Raw genomic sequence first — 17,500 nt, 5'->3', positions numbered from 1 at the left:
CCTTCGCTAAAATCAAAGATTTTACAAAGAGTATGTACTCACCCCTGTCTGTGTCATTTTCTAGTTTATTTATTTATTTGTTTGTTAGCAACTTTACACAAAAACTATCGTACCGATTTTGACCAAACATGGTAGTCATGTTAGATATGACCAAAGGATGAATCTAACATTTTGAGTAAAGTCCATCAAAATACAAATACGCTGAAGCAATTTCAAAATAATCGCAATGTTAAGTAAATATCAAGTGTTCTGTTAGTTTATTTTATGTTTGTGAACAACATTATATAAAAACTACAAAACCAATTTCAACGAAAATTGATGGACATGTGGAGTATGACCAAAGGACAAAATCTATTAGATTTTGAAGGAACATTGCAGTACAGGTTTTAATTTTGCTAATGTTTTTAAAATATTTTATTTCAATTATTCATTACTTGTTATATCGTTTATTTATGTCCTTATATCCTTTCCTCACTGGGCTATTTTTCCCTGTTGAAGCCCTTGGGCTTATAGCATCTTGATTTTCCAATTAGGGTTGTAGCTTAGCTAGTAATAATAATAATAATAATAATAATAATAATAATAATAATAATAATAATAATAATAATAAGACTGCTTGGCAAGGCGAAGGCATGCTCTCTACCGAGTGCCCATTTAATCTATCCTGTTCTTCTATAAGGGCATAAGACTGATTTGAGGGCCCCATTTTGAATGAACTGAAAGGTTATTATTTGACCTATTTTCTCATTTTAGGAAGACATGGAGTTTAGATTATCGTAAATAGTTTTTCAATGTACCCTGAAATGCCTCGTTTTCAGAGATTATATATGCAAGATTTATATTTCAACAACTATAATAAGAGATGTATTAATCAATAACAAGTAATGAAAGATGTGGAAGACACCACATGTGTAAGAAAATTTGTAAAATGGTCAACATACATGACAAACGTGTGACCTCATTTTAAAAAAATAAAAGATATTGCAGGATGTAACCTTAAATCTCGTTTTAAGGAAGATGTACGAGTATCATCTATGAAAGTCGTAGCGAGAATAAAAATGAAAAATTGGAACCAAAACCTTTAGAAGTTCCTTTAGTGTATGTGATAGGTATAAAAAGAAATTGAGACGAGAAAAGTAAATGTAAGAGAGAGAGAGAGAGAGAGAGAGAGAGAGAGAGAGAGAGAGAGAGAGAGAGAGAGAGAGAGAGAGAGAGAGATAAATGTATGAGAAGCCTTAGGCACCCCCAAATGCAGGTGGGGGAAAGAGAAAGAGAGAGAGAAATGTCGTAATTTTAAAAGAGAATGGCCAAGAACATTGTCTCGAGAATGAGAACTGTATCATCAGCTGTGCTTGTTACGTAAATTGCGAAATCGACAAAAAAAAAAGAAAAAAAAAACATAAATAAAAACTAAAACACCGAATATGAAATGAAAGCTGATGAAACACTCATTTTCTCTTTCCTTCACCTCCCGACCTGCAAGATGAGTTAGTAATATTCAAAACGATTGTCATGATATGACCTTCACAGCTTGTCTTCTTCCCATGAGTATATGTTCGCCTGAATAAGACACCGAGCGTGTGATTTCTTTTTGTATTAAATTGATAATTATAGATTTAAGATCTCTTGAAGGAATAATTAAATCATAATCGTGAATCAAAGAGGAAGGGTAAGTGTAATGTCAACATAACTCTTTTGTAATATATATATATATATATATATATATATATATATATATATATATATATATATATATATATAGATAGATAGATAGATAGATAGATAGATAGAAATATATATATATATATATATATATATATATATATATATATATGTATATATATATATATATATATATATATATATATACATACAACTTAAATTACGCCAGCCGTAATTAGTCTACTGCAGGACAAAGGCCTCACATATCCATCTATTGCTATCTTTTTATGATTGTTTATGCCAGTCTACGCCAGCAAAGTATCTTAGCTCGTCAAGCCATCGTCTTCTCTTCCTTCTTTGGAATTTTTGTAACCTCTAGGGACTCACTTCGTTATATATATATATATATATATGTATATATATATATATTATATATATATATATATATATAATTTATATATATATATATATATATATATATATATATATATATATATATATATATATATATATATATATATATATATACAATTTTCAAAAATACATCGATAATGGAGCCCATAAGTGAACAGTACATGCAATACAAGTATATCAATAACGAAAAACATTGAGGCTTCCTGAGAGGCGGTAGAATGAGTGAATGACAGTGAATGGTTGAGTGAATGAGGTAGAATTCAGTTCATCAAAAACGCAATACATGAAGTTGCCCCAAGCAGTAGGAATCCCATGGATACCGTAAGCCAAGTGCATGGATGTCATAAGATATTTCGAATGCATTGTCATCCTTATTTCATAAAAGATTGCGTATGTGCACTTCCACTAGTCTGCATATAAACACGCACACAAATACACACAAATATATACATACATATATATATATATATATACATATATGTATATATATGTATATATATGTGTGTGTATGTATACACACACACACACACATATATATATATATATATATATATATATATATATATATATATATATATTCATGTATAAACAAAATATACAAATATATATTTTCCTATTTTTATACATATGTATATAAATTTATATATATATATATATATATATATTCCTATTATATATATATATATATATATATATATATATATATATATATATATATATATTCCTATTTGTATACATATATATAAATATATATACATAATATATATATGTATATATATATATATATATATACATATATATATATATATATATATATATATATATATATATATATATATATATATACAGAATATATATGTGTGTGTGCGCGTGCGCGTGTGCGTGCGCGTGCACGTATGTACGTACGTTTACATGTCTTGTTTCTTAGGTCCTTTCTATATATAAAAAATAGGTTAATATATACCTTGGTGATTTTTGCAAGAACTCTTTCTGTACTTCACTGAGGCAGTTGCGGTGTTAGGTAACGTTATTTACTTGTTATTTTAGTCATTGTTACATAATTAACTTTTTTTAGAGCAAAGTCCAAATGATATGTCAGTGGGCTGTTATTACTCTGACTCTTGTTCTGTCTGTTTTGTTTTTTGTGTCTTTTCTTTTCTTTTATAAAATCACAAACCGTTTTACCAATCGTACCATTGGAATTGAAAAGAATATAACACCAGTCAATTTGGTCATTTCTTTACATACAAAATAGCAACTACTTGGTATAGACATACAGCGAAATGTAGTAAGCAATAACAGTAAAAGAGTTCAAGAATAAGCTAGGCAAGCTCATAAAAACTCTCTAAACGTTCAAACCAAGTCGCTTTACCCAAGAGCAAATGGAGTCTCTCCGGATGGAATAAAAAGGCTTTGAGACATCCAAAATCCTCGTAATTCCTTGTAACTATTACCGAAAGGTTTCAGTTATACTTGCATCGTGAGATTAAGAATAGCAGAGAAAAAAAAATTCATTACATTCAATAAGATATTTCAAAATCAAATAAAAATCAATGTGTAATCGTAAAAATTGGCTTCTGATTTACAATATCACTCATTTTTTGTGTTGTCTTCAATAAGGTTTTGATTCGTGGAATCAATTTTCTTACCTCATATATCTCATCGAATCTAATTATCAATTACCTCCCTATTTAATATCACAATCTTTTTTCTTCCCTCTTTCTGATGTAACTCACTTCATTTTCTTTGATTTTTGTTTCCAGATTTTTGTATCGCTGTTAGCCGCAGCAGAATGTAGCTTAACTCCAACCTACGGCTTACCTAACCAAGGATCTTCTGGCGGGTCCTTTGGATCATCTGGTTCGGTGTTTGGATCAGGTTCCTCTGGCTTCGGTAGCAGTGGAGGATCCTTTGGGTCATCTAGTTTCGGTGGCAGTGGAGGATCCTTTGGGTCATCTGGTTTCGGTAGCGGTGGATCCTATGGAGGAGGCACTGGAGGATCCTGCGGTAATGGACAGGTCCTCCACGTAGATGGACGATGCGTCACTCCTCAAGTATCCCGTCGAGTTTACGTTTACAGCGTTCCGGATTTACCTCGGCCCACGGGACCTGCTCCTAATATTCCCTTGCCAAAGGTCGAACAAAACATCGTCTTCGTTCGCCTCCCCGAGGGCGGTGGTAATGAAGACCCAATAGTCATTCCTCCACCTCAGCAGAAGCACGTCGTCTATGTACTCAACAAGGCAACTGACGTAGGTGGCCAGAAGGTCATCAACGTTCCAGCACCACCCAAGACCCAGCCGGAAGTCTTCTTCGTCAACTATGGAGATGGTCAAAACCCAACTCTTCCGGGAGGCGTTGATCTCCAGACTGCCCTCAACAGTGCAGTTGTAGGAGTTGGCCAAGTTGTTGGAGGTGGAGCTGGTGGGGGAGTAGGTGGTGGAGTGGGTGGTGGTTATGGAGGAGGAGTCATCGGAGGTGGTGGATTTACTGGTGGCCTCTCTGGCGGCGGTGGCTTTGGAAGTGGAGGCTCAAGTGGAGGCGGTTTTACACCATCTGGTCAGTACGGCGCTCCATAGGCTTATGTAATGTCTGCTGCACCTAGAGACCAAACAGAGTCAACTGGGCCTCAAAGTTGATTGATATTTTCTGATATTAAGAATTAGCTGTATTTTTATTATATTTACTATTTATTAAATATATCATAATCATGATCTGTTAGTCAATATCCTTATTTTGTATATTCTATCGTTATTGGTAATATTTGGTGCCTTAGAGTTCATCACAATCATCCTTCAGCACTTATTAAAGTTTAAGTATTTCTGTCGATAGTTGAATTGAATAGAAACTAAATCTTTCTCTTTCACTGAAATACCATGCTACTAAAAAGAAATTTCTCCTCTCTGACAAAACATTATTCGTAACTAGTACCTGCTTCCATAGCATAATGGCCCACTAAGATCAAGAGACAAAATGTATTTGGCCCTAAACACTTCACCGAAAAATGGGTAACAATAGAGGTAAAACTCTGAAAGCTTCCAAATCCTATACCAGGATTATGAACATCACAGAACAAAGGATATCAAAGATTTGTCAAAAGGTAGGAAAGAGTGCATCCTATGTGAGTGATGGTAAAGTGATAGAATTAGTTTTATGGTCTGTGACTGCTATACATGGGTCTAATAAAATAATAAAACGCTTACTAGATCATGATAACACAGCCCATATGATCCTTTGGCATGACCAGGTTTGAACATTACCTCAACTAAAAATATGTCTCTAGATGAAATCCCAGGATTCAATATTACCTCAGCCTGGATGACATTGCTTCACAAAATATCATCGAAGAATTTCACCTGAATATTTGGAATTATTGAACCAATCGTGGCATTGATTATAAGTCAGGTTTCTATAGCGCCGTCGAAGTCAATGACCTTTATCGTTGTGACCCTTCTGAATTCGTCTTAATCAATCACCTTAGTATCTTCTTAGACCCACTTTCATTTCATTGTAATTTTCTGTTTAATCTCTTTTAACTTTTTCAAAACTTCATTGTCCAAATGTAGGCTATCCCCCAGTTGAACGGCCTCAGTGGGCATAGCACTGGACAATTTGGTCAAAATTCTAAGGTTCAATAAATCAACTTTCCAAAATGGTAAAAAAAGAAATTAACTCTTAACTTACCCACGTATGGCTGGATGTTATCCTGCTATCAGAGAAAATTGGAAAGAAATATTGAGAATTTTAGTTTAGTAGGTTCCCTTACCGCAGAAATTAAATGAATGGCGAAATAATCGAATATTGTTACTAAGACCGGTAAGTCATTGTTCCCAAACGTCCTATCTTATCAGAATGTGTGTCACACTTGATAAGGTTTCGTTTTGCGACAAGCAAAGGCGAGAGCTCATCCAAAAAGCATTAGAATATGTCAATATAATTATGAAATTTCCGTTCATCTTCCGTTATAAAAAGGCATAACTTTTCAATCGTCAGAAACAATTAAGATCTCTCTTATCGAACATTTCTCTCTCTTTTTTTTTTCTTTTTTTTTTCTTTTTTTTTTGGTTATCAAATATTTGTCTTTTCCTCAAAAAGTTACTTCGAAGTTTTGTCTCTAGTTTGAGAAGGAAGTTGATTCACCAAAATAAAATTCTCACTCAAACATGACTGGAAAATTCGTGTTGAAATCCAATCCAGATAACAATCACATTCAGTCCCGCAAAATATTTTACTAAGTTTTTTGGTTCTGCGTGTTGTCTCTCTTATCAGAATAATATAACTCTGTTATATTAACCCTTTCTAAGTAAAGTTACCTCAACGTGGGGAAAGGGTTTGTTTCTCGATATGATCAGCAAAGCTGTATTAGTCAGAGACACCTTATTAGGTTAATTTGAAGTGACCAATCAGACAAGTTTCCCACCATCACCAATCCACACTGACCAGCGTGGTGATGAAAAGTGGCCAAACCCCAGACATGTATAAAAACATGTCTTAGATATTTGTCCTACAGTGGACTCGAAACAATTGCATTTGTTGTTGTTGTTGTTGTTCTGTTGTTGTTGTTGTTGTTGTGGTAAGAAGTAACATGGGTTTCACTTTGCAATAACGTTGCTAGTTACTTAAACTTTCACTATCATTCCTACCTTATCTACACATAACCCAGATTTTATCGGCTCATTTTGTCACAGCATAAAAGAAAGTTGACTTAAACATCAGTAACTGATCCGGGTTTTCTTCTGAGTGATATAGATATACCTTGTTTTTCTAAATATCATTTTCAAGCTATTTAATATATGAATATTTACTGCACAGGCTACCCAGAGAGGCAGGGCAAACCAGTGGTGTAAAGAGAGACGTGTTTTATGGGATGAATATCATCTTTCCAATATATTACATTTTAGTATCTTTTCTTCATGGGATAATTAAAGAATTCTGATATTCAAATAGAAACTTGAGGAGAAATATAATTTCGTTAATCAATAAAAGTGTTTTTTTATCTCCTTATACATCCAAAGATTATATGATTTCTTGATAATATTTAGGATTCGTGTGAACACTTTTCCCTAGGTTTAAATTCCCTAATGGTTATGGATTTAGTTTATCTTTCAAAATGTTGAAATACCAGTTGGAAGAGATAGTAAATCAAATAATCACTCAAGCTTAGAAAGTGTCCCATACTGATATTTTACTTATTGATCAAACATCAGTGCTATAAGAATTACGTTGAACTTGCTTTATCATTGCGTGAAAACAGTAAATATACATTAATCTCTAGTTATCAACATTTGTTTCAGATGGTAAAGGAAGTGCCAATCATTCTATCAAATATTTTGAGCAACATTTTATTAAACAAAATTAACAGTCATATAACTTTACTTATAAACTAACAAATAACAACTTAAAAATACAGAAGATGAACGACTTGTGGTTAACTATAAAGAGCAGGGGTTTTGGGAGAAACAGCACCAGGAATCCGCTGGCCCCTGGCTGAAGGCGTAACGCCTCCAGAAGTAACAATTTCACTAGTTGTGCTTCCTGAGCCTTGAGAAATGCTAACCCTGGTTGTTGGATCTCTTGGGCCTTGGGAAATGCTGCCAGTGGCTGTTGGATCTCTAAATGTTCCGGCAAGAATAGCTCTGCTGACTGACATACTGGTTTTCCTGATGTCACCAACCAGTGATCCTACACTAGTTGCTCCACTATGTGAAACCACTCCGGTTGCTCCACCGACTGAACCCACACCTATTGATCCACCTTGCGATGCCACGCCAGTCAATCCACTGTGTGAATCCACGCCAGTTGTTCCACCAAGTGATCCTGTACCAGTTGATCCCAGTGAACCAACACCAGTTGCTCCAGTATACGATGCTACACCAGTTGATCCCCCTTGCGATGCCACACCAGTCAATCCACTGTGTGAAACCACGCCAGTTGTTCCACCAAGTGATCCTGTACCAATTGATCCCAGTGAACCAACACCAGTTGCTCCAGTAAATGATGCCACACCAGTTGATCCCCCTTGCGATGTCACACCAGTCAATCCACTGTGTGAACCCACGCCAGTTGTTCCACCAAGTGATCCTGTACCAATTGATCCCAGTGAACCAACGCCAGTTGCTCCAGTAAATGATGCCACACCAGTTGATCCCCCTTGCGATGTCACACCAGTCAATCCACTGTGTGAACCCACTCCAGTTGTTCCACTAAGTGATCCTGTTCCAGTTGATCCCAGTGAACCTACACCAGTTGTGCCAAGTGATCCTACATCAGTACCTGATGCACTTCCTATTGCTCCTCCAGGAATTTCCCCTGAGGATTCGTCACCAATAACCTGGCCTACTCCTTGATGGACAGCACTACTAAGAGCAGACTGAAGATCGATGCCCCCAGGTAGAGTTGGATTTTGACCCTCACCATAATTGACAAAGAAAACTTCAGGCGGGGTGGCGGGTGGAGCAGGAACGTTGATAACCTTCTGCCCTCCTACAGTAGTTCCCTTGCTCAGGACATAAACAATATTTTTCTGCTGAGGTGGTGGTATAACAATGGGATCAAGACCGCCAGCATTTTCTGGGGCACGAATGAAGATGACATTGTGCTCAACCTTTGGTGCTGGAATCTCAGGCCGAGGCCCAACTAAACTAGGCTGCTCAGCAGAGATAAAAACATGAACCGTGCGTGACACTTCAGGAGTTACGCATTTGCCATTATGGTTAACCTGTCCATCAGCACAAGATAACACACCACTTGCAGTGACGCCAGAAGATATAGCTGACCCTCCAGTGCTGATACCAGAGGATACTGCCGAACCAAGATTGCTGACTCCAGTGGATACTGCTGAACCAATACTGCTGACTCCAGTGGATGCAGCTGATCCACCACTGCTGACAAGAGAAGAAATAGATGAACCAACAGTGCTGACTCCAGAAATTGCAGATGGGCCACCAGTATTAACACCAAGAGACACAGAACCTCCTGTACCCACACCAGAATTTACGGGGGGACCCCCACTAGTACCCACATTCAGCAAGCCACCAGAAATGCCTTGTATGGGAACATTTGGTCTCTGGTTGTATCTGCATTCTGTTACGACCATCAGAGATACAAAAATCTGAAAGAGGAAAGCGAAGGAGATAATGAAATCGTAACATTACAGTTTTTAAGAACTTTTGCAAGTATGAATATAGGATGTAATTAAGGAAAACCATGATTTCCCTAATGAAATTTTATAGCATAGTTTTTTCTTTCTATTCAATATAAAATGATAAACATATTAATAGTTTAAGAAAAAGTTTACCACAGTTGAATCTGCTATGGAAGTCATACTTAAAAGTAAAATCTGTAATTCATTCTTTGATATACATATTATTTGATTGTTTATTTTCATTTCTCCATATGTAGTTACTATTAAATAATTGTCATTCATTATTTTGCTTCTTTTCCCTTGTCCTTTTCTTTTAATATTCGTTAATATTGAAATTAGCAGTTTAATAGAGAAATAAAACATTGAGATAACAAAATTTAATCAGCGTTAAATATAAATCATTACAATGCCCACCGACGTCAATGACCTTAGATGTCAGGATGCAAGAAAAACCTCAAATCAATCAATCAACCAATTACAATGTCCGTTATTTAATAATTAAAATATTCAAGATACAAATACGTAGCTCTGAATTATTAAAATGGTTCTAGAACGCTCTGCTCTGCTGAAATCAAAGCAGGAAACTCACCAAAACCAAGTGCTTCATGGTGGAAATCCAAATGCGTTCTGGCGTAACAAAGTTGTACCTGGTATCACTATATATACCACTCCTCCTCACTCTCACTCTTTCGAGATACCCCTTTGTCCTCTCAGTTGCATACCCAAACCCTAAAAAAAAAGAAGACGAGCAACTTTCTCCTCTTCTCCCTGTTTAGGTTTAACTTTCTTTTCTTTAACTATTTGATGCTTGGGAAAGATCACGCGCGTCGAGCATTTTCAGACGAGCCGTTGCACATGCAAAGAGAGTCGGAATAATTTGGGATTAAATTCTAGTCTTCGACAAAGATGCTCATGTTTCTCGGGGTTCTTCTCAAGAAAAGCTCTGCTGGTAATGATTACGATCATATCCCACAGAATCCTATACTCATTAATAAATGAGTATAGGATTCTGTGGGATATGATCGTAATCATTAATGTTTTAGTAGAAACAGTTGTACGAATTGAATATTTAGTTTATATATGTATATATATATATATATATATATATATATATATATATATATATATATATATATATATTATCATCTTGGTATAAACCTCCGATGTAAAATTTATTGATGTTGTGACTTTAGCATAACTTTCCTTGCATATTACTTCTGCATTTTATCTATTATGTGCTTTGGATCAATTAAAACCTTACGTTAATTATCATTATATCATGTTAATGAAAAACCATTGTGAGGAAAGAATAACATATGAACGTTAAACATTTTATTTATAAATTATATTAACATTCCCACGCCGATATCTTTAATACTTCTATAAGGATTAAGTAAAAAAAGAATATATATATATATATATATATATATATATATATATATATATATATATATATATATATATGTATATATGTGTGTGTAAATATACATATATATATATATATATATATATATATATATATATATATATATATATATATATTCTGTTTTTACTTAATACTTATTAAAGATATAGGCGTGGGAATGTTAATACATTTTGTAAATAAACATTTTAGCAATCATAAGTTATTCTTTTCTCATAATAGTTTTTTTTTATTAGCATTACATCATGATAACTAACGAAAGGTTTTTGATTGCTCGAAGGCACATAATAAATAAAATGCAGAAGTGGTGTGAAAGGAGAGTTATGCTAAAGTCAAAACATCAATAACTTTTACATTGGATGTTTGTACCCAGATGGTAATGATAAGTAAACGTGACCGGATTTTGTAATGATGCATATTGAGTAAAAGGAGTCGAAAAGAAATTGGGGAAAATTTTGGATGGCGAGTGGTTGGCCCGGGCTATGGTCGTGACGTCATCAATCCTTCACACACATTTATAGGCATTGGCACATCTTGGTGATGAGATATGAATACCAAAACTTTACATTTGAGATGTTCTCTATACCTTTGTCAGTATAAACCATCATTACAGTATGTATATATAATTATATATATATATATATATATATATATATATATATATATATATATATATATATGTGTGTGTATGTATATATATATGCATATATATATATATATATATATATATATATATGTATGTATATATAGATATATATATATAAGTATATATATATGCGTATATAAATATATATATATATATATATATATATATATATATATATATATATATATATATATATATATAGCCTCTGTACCATGGTCTTCCACTGTTTTGGGTTAGAGTTCTCTTGCTTGAGGTTACACTTGGCCACGCTATTCTATCTAATTTCTCTCTTTCTTGTTTTGTTATAATTTTTGTATTTTATATAGGGAATATTTATTTTAATGTTGTTGCTATTCTTATAATATATTATTTTTCCTTTTTTCCTTTCCTCAGTGAGCTATATTCCCCGTTATAGCCCCTAGGCTTATAGCATCCTGCTTTTCCAACTAGGGTTGTAGCTTAGCAAGTAATAATAATAATAAGAATAATAATAATAATGATAATATTAATAATAATAATAATAATAATAATAATAATAATAATAATAATATATATATACACATATATATATATATATATATATATATATATATATATATATATATATATATATGTATGTATATATATATGTATATATATATATATATATATATATATATATATATATATTTACATATATAATCAGAACAGTTGTACTAGTCAGGGCCATCCATAGTAGGTTGGTTTGTTATGAGAAAAAATCTCCCATCATCACCAATCCAAATGCACTGGTCAGTGTAGTGATGGAAACTGGCCAAACGACAGACTAGACATGTTTGAGGCTTTTGGCCTACAGTGGACTAAAAACTGCTGCATTTATTGTTGCCGTTGTTTTATATACAGTATATATACATATGTATGTATGTTTATATATATTTATATACATATATATATGTGTGTGTTTATGTATGTATGTATATATATATACTTTATATAAATATATATATATATATATATAAATATATATATATATATATATATATATATATATATATATATATATATATGCGTGTGTGTATATCAAATGTGTATAGCGAGAGAAAAAAAAAAGATATCTGAATATATGTTATAGCGAGGAATTTGCTAACTCGCCCTTTATACACATGGACCAACTCAACATTGTTGCTTAGTAAAATGATCAATCTTCACAAGAAACTTGAAAAACTTAAACAAGTAAACTTACGTAATCTACCATAGCTCAAAATGAGGCCAAATATACCACCTGAATGATTGACTCCGTGAAAAACACATATTCGAAGAAAGTTGACAAGACAAATGATTTAATTTTCTAACTATCTCTTTTACCCTCACCATGGTCGTTTACCTCGTTTTAAAGACAAGGCTGACTTGGATTATTGTGTTATTCTTATTATTTCTATAACATTTTGTTTAAAATTCTTTGTATATCATTACATGTTACTTATGGCAAGTTTAGTAAAAATTTATCAAAAGACATTCTTACGATGCCAAATGGTACTTTGTCTTCTTTAGTCACCTTTCATTATATTTTTCCCTCTGTGTTCTATCAAATACTTTTTGTTTCAATGTTTATTTTCCGTTCATATTAAAATCAAGTTGAGCATAGAAAGAAAATCTACAAGAAGTTTCACAAGTTTCAATCTCTAAAGTGAAAGAAAACTTTGAAATATCTGTGTCGTATACGTAATAAAGTTAGCCAAATAATTGAGTGCAAACATATATGGAAGTGGTGGCCGATGTGGTAACGTCCCTGACTGGTCAACGCTAGACTGGGGTTCGAGTCTCCCTCAAACTCGTTGGTTTCTTTGATCGCTGCAATCTCATTATCCTTGTAAACTAAGGATGGAGTTTTTGCGGGAGCCCATAGGTCTATCTGCTGAGTCATCACTGGAAGTGGTTGCTGATGTGGTAACGTCCCTGTCTGTTCAACACTAGACTGGGGTTCGAGTCTCGCCCAAACTTGTTAGTTTCTTTGATCGCTGCAGCCTCACTATTCCTGTGAGGTAAGAATGGGGTTTTGGTTTAGTCTTTAGGTTTATCTGTTGAGTCATCAGCAGCCAGAGGTGGAGAGATGACTTGGGTGCTGAACATATGTGTTTAGGGTCAGTCTCTAGGGCATTATCCTGCTCGATAGGGCGATGTCACTGTATCTTGCCTCTGCCATTCATGAGTGGCCTTTAAACCTTTAAACCGACTAGACAAAATGGAAGTAAAAAAATCAAGATACTGGGCAGCCTTTTCTGTAGGCGAATAATATCAAACAGAAACATATGCTCTATCATTTCTTGTTTTATTTATGTCAATGCCATCGAAATTCATACCCTGTTAGACTCGCTTGAGTGAATCATAGAAAAATGCAAAACCAGGTAAGCAGGGTGACGAAGCTACAATAACAACAATCATTTCTGCCAGGAAATATATTTTAGTTATTATCTATTATAATTCCGTCGAAGGTCTTTCCAAGTACAACTGAGAATAATTTATTTGAAGTATTCTTCAAAATCCAAAACTATATAGGGTACAAGAGCAGTCAGAGATTTCTGACTTCCAAGAAAGGTTAATGGAGTCATCCATGGAAGAAGATCTATCCGTGGTGGAAATTTCGTCAAAATCCATCAATTTGTTTTGACGTTGTTTTTAAAATGGCGAAAAATGCAAATCCAGATCTAGAATCCGGATCCAGATCCGGCTCATCAAAATTTAATGGGTTCGCCTACGACCTAAGATCAATCTGTGGTGAAAATTTCATCAAAATCCGTCAAGTAGTTTTGACGTAAATAGTCCACAGACAGACACACACATAGATGAAGAAAAAATAGATAAATAAACCGACTCGATTTTATAACCTCCTTTGCGGAGGCTATAACCTTCTTTGCGGAGGTTATAACTTTATAGGAAGAGCTCGTAAAGAGAATAGGATCCAGGAAATTACTATTTCACAATGGACACTTTTAAAAGGAGCTTTTGGTTCTGTTATGAGGAGTTCTCGCTACAAAGAAAGTGAAAAATTATTATTCAGAAAATAAGACCTAAAGACTTGAAACGGTTAGAATTCATGATCAGATTGTTAGTTTTTTTACAGTTCATAGAGCATGGATGATCTTTGGAAGCCTTCTATATAGTTCTTATTTCATGTTTTACAAAAGACAGCTGTGATTTGTATGTGTTTCCCTACTATAGTCCTATGTTCATACATTAATAAACCTGATATAAGTCCAGTATGAAAGAATAGATAATCAATTTCACACTTTTCCAAAAGGTGATATCCAACAGAACAGCTGAATTCAGTACCAAATTCTCTAATGCTTTACATTTAAACGTTTGCGTTTTTCGCCAAAGGAAGGAAACAAACGTTGCGCTAATCTTCTGAAAATAGATATCAACGAGAATTAGTTTAATCAACATTATTCTAAATACTCAACATCTAATTCATCATCATCTCCTCCTACGCCTATTGATGCGAAGGGCCTCTGTTAGATTTCACCAGTCGTCTCTGGCTAGATACATAGAGGATTCATTGACTAAATTAATCAAAGGACGTTTTTTTAGTGCAATCATTTAATCATTTAGGGTATTATGGAATGATTCATCCAGGTAGTGCCAACAGAAACGGCAGGTATTCACAAAACCTATTGGAAACGTCTCTGCCTGGTGATCTTCTAGACTGGGGTTCGAGTCCCGCTCTATTTAATTTTCAAAAGGATATATCTTTTAATGTTTTAAATCTAATTTTCTTTATTCCTTACTTTTAACGAATGATATCGGTGTCAATGACCTTCGATGTCAGGATACCAGAAAACTCAAAATCAATCAATCAGTCAAGCAAGCTCGATAGTTTCTTGTGGTATCTGCAACCTCACCATCCTTGTGAGCTAAGGCTTAGGGGTTTGAAGGAGCCTATAGGTCTACCTGCTTTGTCATCTGCATCCAATGCCTGGCCCTCTCTAATTCTCGCTTGGGCGGAGAGGAGGCTTCGGCATATTGTCAGTCTCTAGGGCATTGTACTGCGTTTGCATTGTCCCTGTCCCTTCCCTCTGCCATTCATAAGAGGCTCCTAAACCATAAAGGTGAGGAGAAACGTCTTTTAGATAATGGTCAAAAGTAGATAATTTTTATTTATTTAATCTCCTATCGTAGACAGTTATTTTTATTTCTATGATAATATCACTATAATATCCTTAGTAATAATAATAATAATAATAATAATAATAATAATAATAATAATAATAATAATAATAATAATAATAATAATAATAATAATAATAATAATAATAATATCATATGTCAAGATAAGAAGGCATCAGATTTACAACAGAATAAATTCCAAAATAAATTTTCTCTGACAGGTATTGTAGCGAGCCACTAGATTTACAACAGATTTGAAGGAATAAACGCCAAAATAAATTTTCTCTGAGTGCCATTATAGCTGTGGTATTATGCCCAGTAGTAATTAGTACCACCAATTATCACCAAACTCCATTTTAAATCAAGAAAACAAAATCTCAGTGATAAAAGAAGGCTTTATGTTAGGAAGTTTATTGGTATTTATATAAAAGTTTTATTTCTATACTAGCATATCGTTATTCAAGTTCAGAATAATCATAATGAAAACCTTTATTTATGGAGGTAGTTTTACCTAAACAGGTTTGTGAATTCATAGTTGTATCTTTACTAATCTTTATCCTTGCAAAACCAAATTCCAAACATCTATATATTATAGAACTTTCCCAAAGAACGACAAGGTTAAGCAATGAAAAAAAAAATTTCCAAAGAAAAAAAAAGAAGGTCCCTTCTTCTTCAATAGAGGGGGCGGAGTCTGGAAGTAGGACATCGCCTGGAAGTGAAGGGGATTCGACTGGCATATAAATAGAAAAGGGGTTTTGCATCTTTATCTCACACTACGACTCCGACTTCAAGATGAAGCTTGTGATGCTGGTGAGTGTCTGAGTGCTTTCTGGGTATATTTTAATACGCTTCTTTAGTCACTGGGTTCCAACTTTGATCATACTGTAATATTAACAAAACAAAAAACTGATCGCGAGTTGCAAGTCATGAAATAAAACAATCTAACGTTTCCATATTCTTTAAATGAACGTATTTGTACTTCTAAATGTAAATGTTTTTATTCATACAGAATTTTATTTAAAGACTTCATGCAGAGTTTTATTTAAAGACTTCAAGCAGTTTTGTTTATAGACTTATATCATTAGCCACTTTTCCTTCATTGCATGTAGATAATTTTAACTATCTTTATTCTATCGTTTCGTTTTCCTGTTTTTTTTTTTTTTTTAGATTTTTGCCTCTCTCCTGGTGGCCGCAAAATCCGCCTTACTGCAGAGTTATGGTTTGCCTGGTCAGGGATCTTCCCATGGATCCTCAGGTTTTGGTACTGGAGGTTCCTCTGTCTCCTCTGGTGTAGGAAGTGGTAGCGGATCCTTCGTGTCTTCCGGACACAGTACCGGAGGAGGTTTTGTGTCCTCTGGCTTTTCCACTGGCGGAGGTTCAGTATCTTCCAGCTTTGGCAGTGGAGGAGGTTTTACATCTTCCGGTTTTTCCACTGGTGGAGGTTCTGTATCCTCTGGCTTTGGCAGTGGTGGATCCTTCTCTGGACAGGGATCCGTCTCCTGTGGTGATGGACAGGTCTCCCATGGAGGAGCATGTGTAACTCCTCAAGTAGAGCGTAATGTCTACGTCTACAATGTTCCTGCCCAACCTCAACAAAGTGGCCCTCGTCCCAATATTCCAGCACCAAAGGTCGAACACAATATAGTTTTTGTGCGTCTTCCAGAAAATGCTCCTGGACAAGAGCCTATTGTAGTTCCTCCACCACAGCAGAAGAATATTGTTTATGTCCTCAGCAAGGGAACCACAGCAGCTGGTCAGAAGGTCATCAACGTTCCAGCACCACCCAAGAGCCAACCTGAAGTCTTCTTCGTCAACTATGGAGATGGTCAAAACCCAACTCTTCCAGGAGGTGTTGATCTCCAGACAGCTCTCAACAGCGCCGTCCATCAAGGAGTTGGCCAAGTCATCGGTGGTGGATCAGGAGCTGGTGGATCAGGAGGATCAATTGGAGGTGGTAATATCGCTGGAGGATTTGATGGTGGAATTGGAGGCGGAATTACTGGAGGTATTTCAGGTAGCTTTTCCACTGGCGATGGCAGCAGTTTTGGCAGCTCCGACGGTGGAATCA

At 34.6% G+C, this 17,500-nt stretch overlaps 3 protein-coding genes across 3 annotated transcripts in view; 2 read left to right on the top strand and 1 right to left on the bottom strand.

The window, feature by feature from the left end:
• The window catches only part of LOC137630932 (uncharacterized), a 31,138-nt gene that overhangs the window by 1,018 nt on the left and 12,620 nt on the right, over window positions 1-17,500 (top strand). The window contains exons 2-4 of the mRNA XM_068362465.1: window positions 3,840-4,644; window positions 7,624-8,331; window positions 8,767-9,145. Coding sequence (XP_068218566.1) covers window positions 3,840-4,644; window positions 7,624-8,331; window positions 8,767-9,145 — 1,892 coding nt within the window. The remainder of the gene's footprint in view (window positions 1-3,839; window positions 4,645-7,623; window positions 8,332-8,766; window positions 9,146-17,500) is intronic.
• On the bottom strand, window positions 7,434-9,839 carry LOC137630967 (uncharacterized PE-PGRS family protein PE_PGRS54-like). The gene is made up of 2 exons (XM_068362497.1): window positions 9,810-9,839; window positions 7,434-9,187 (listed from the first exon to the last, which is right to left on the bottom strand). Exons 1-2 carry the CDS (start codon window positions 9,825-9,827, stop codon window positions 7,505-7,507), a joined length of 1,701 nt encoding a protein of 566 aa, XP_068218598.1. The 5' UTR covers window positions 9,828-9,839; the 3' UTR covers window positions 7,434-7,504.
• Window positions 16,212-17,500, top strand: part of LOC137630968 (loricrin-like) — a 1,603-nt gene continuing 314 nt past the window's right edge. Inside the window, exons 1-2 of the mRNA XM_068362498.1 lie at window positions 16,212-16,242; window positions 16,600-17,500. The exon at window positions 16,600-17,500 is cut by the window's right edge and continues 314 nt beyond it. Coding sequence (XP_068218599.1) covers window positions 16,225-16,242; window positions 16,600-17,500 — 919 coding nt within the window. The 5' untranslated portion in view covers window positions 16,212-16,224. The remainder of the gene's footprint in view (window positions 16,243-16,599) is intronic.

Source organism: Palaemon carinicauda, chromosome 39, assembly GCF_036898095.1.
Source record: "Palaemon carinicauda isolate YSFRI2023 chromosome 39, ASM3689809v2, whole genome shotgun sequence".
Taxonomy (NCBI): domain Eukaryota; kingdom Metazoa; phylum Arthropoda; class Malacostraca; order Decapoda; family Palaemonidae; genus Palaemon; species Palaemon carinicauda.
Note: the sequence above shows the minus strand (reverse complement) of the source record. Positions and strands in the feature narration are given on the sequence as shown.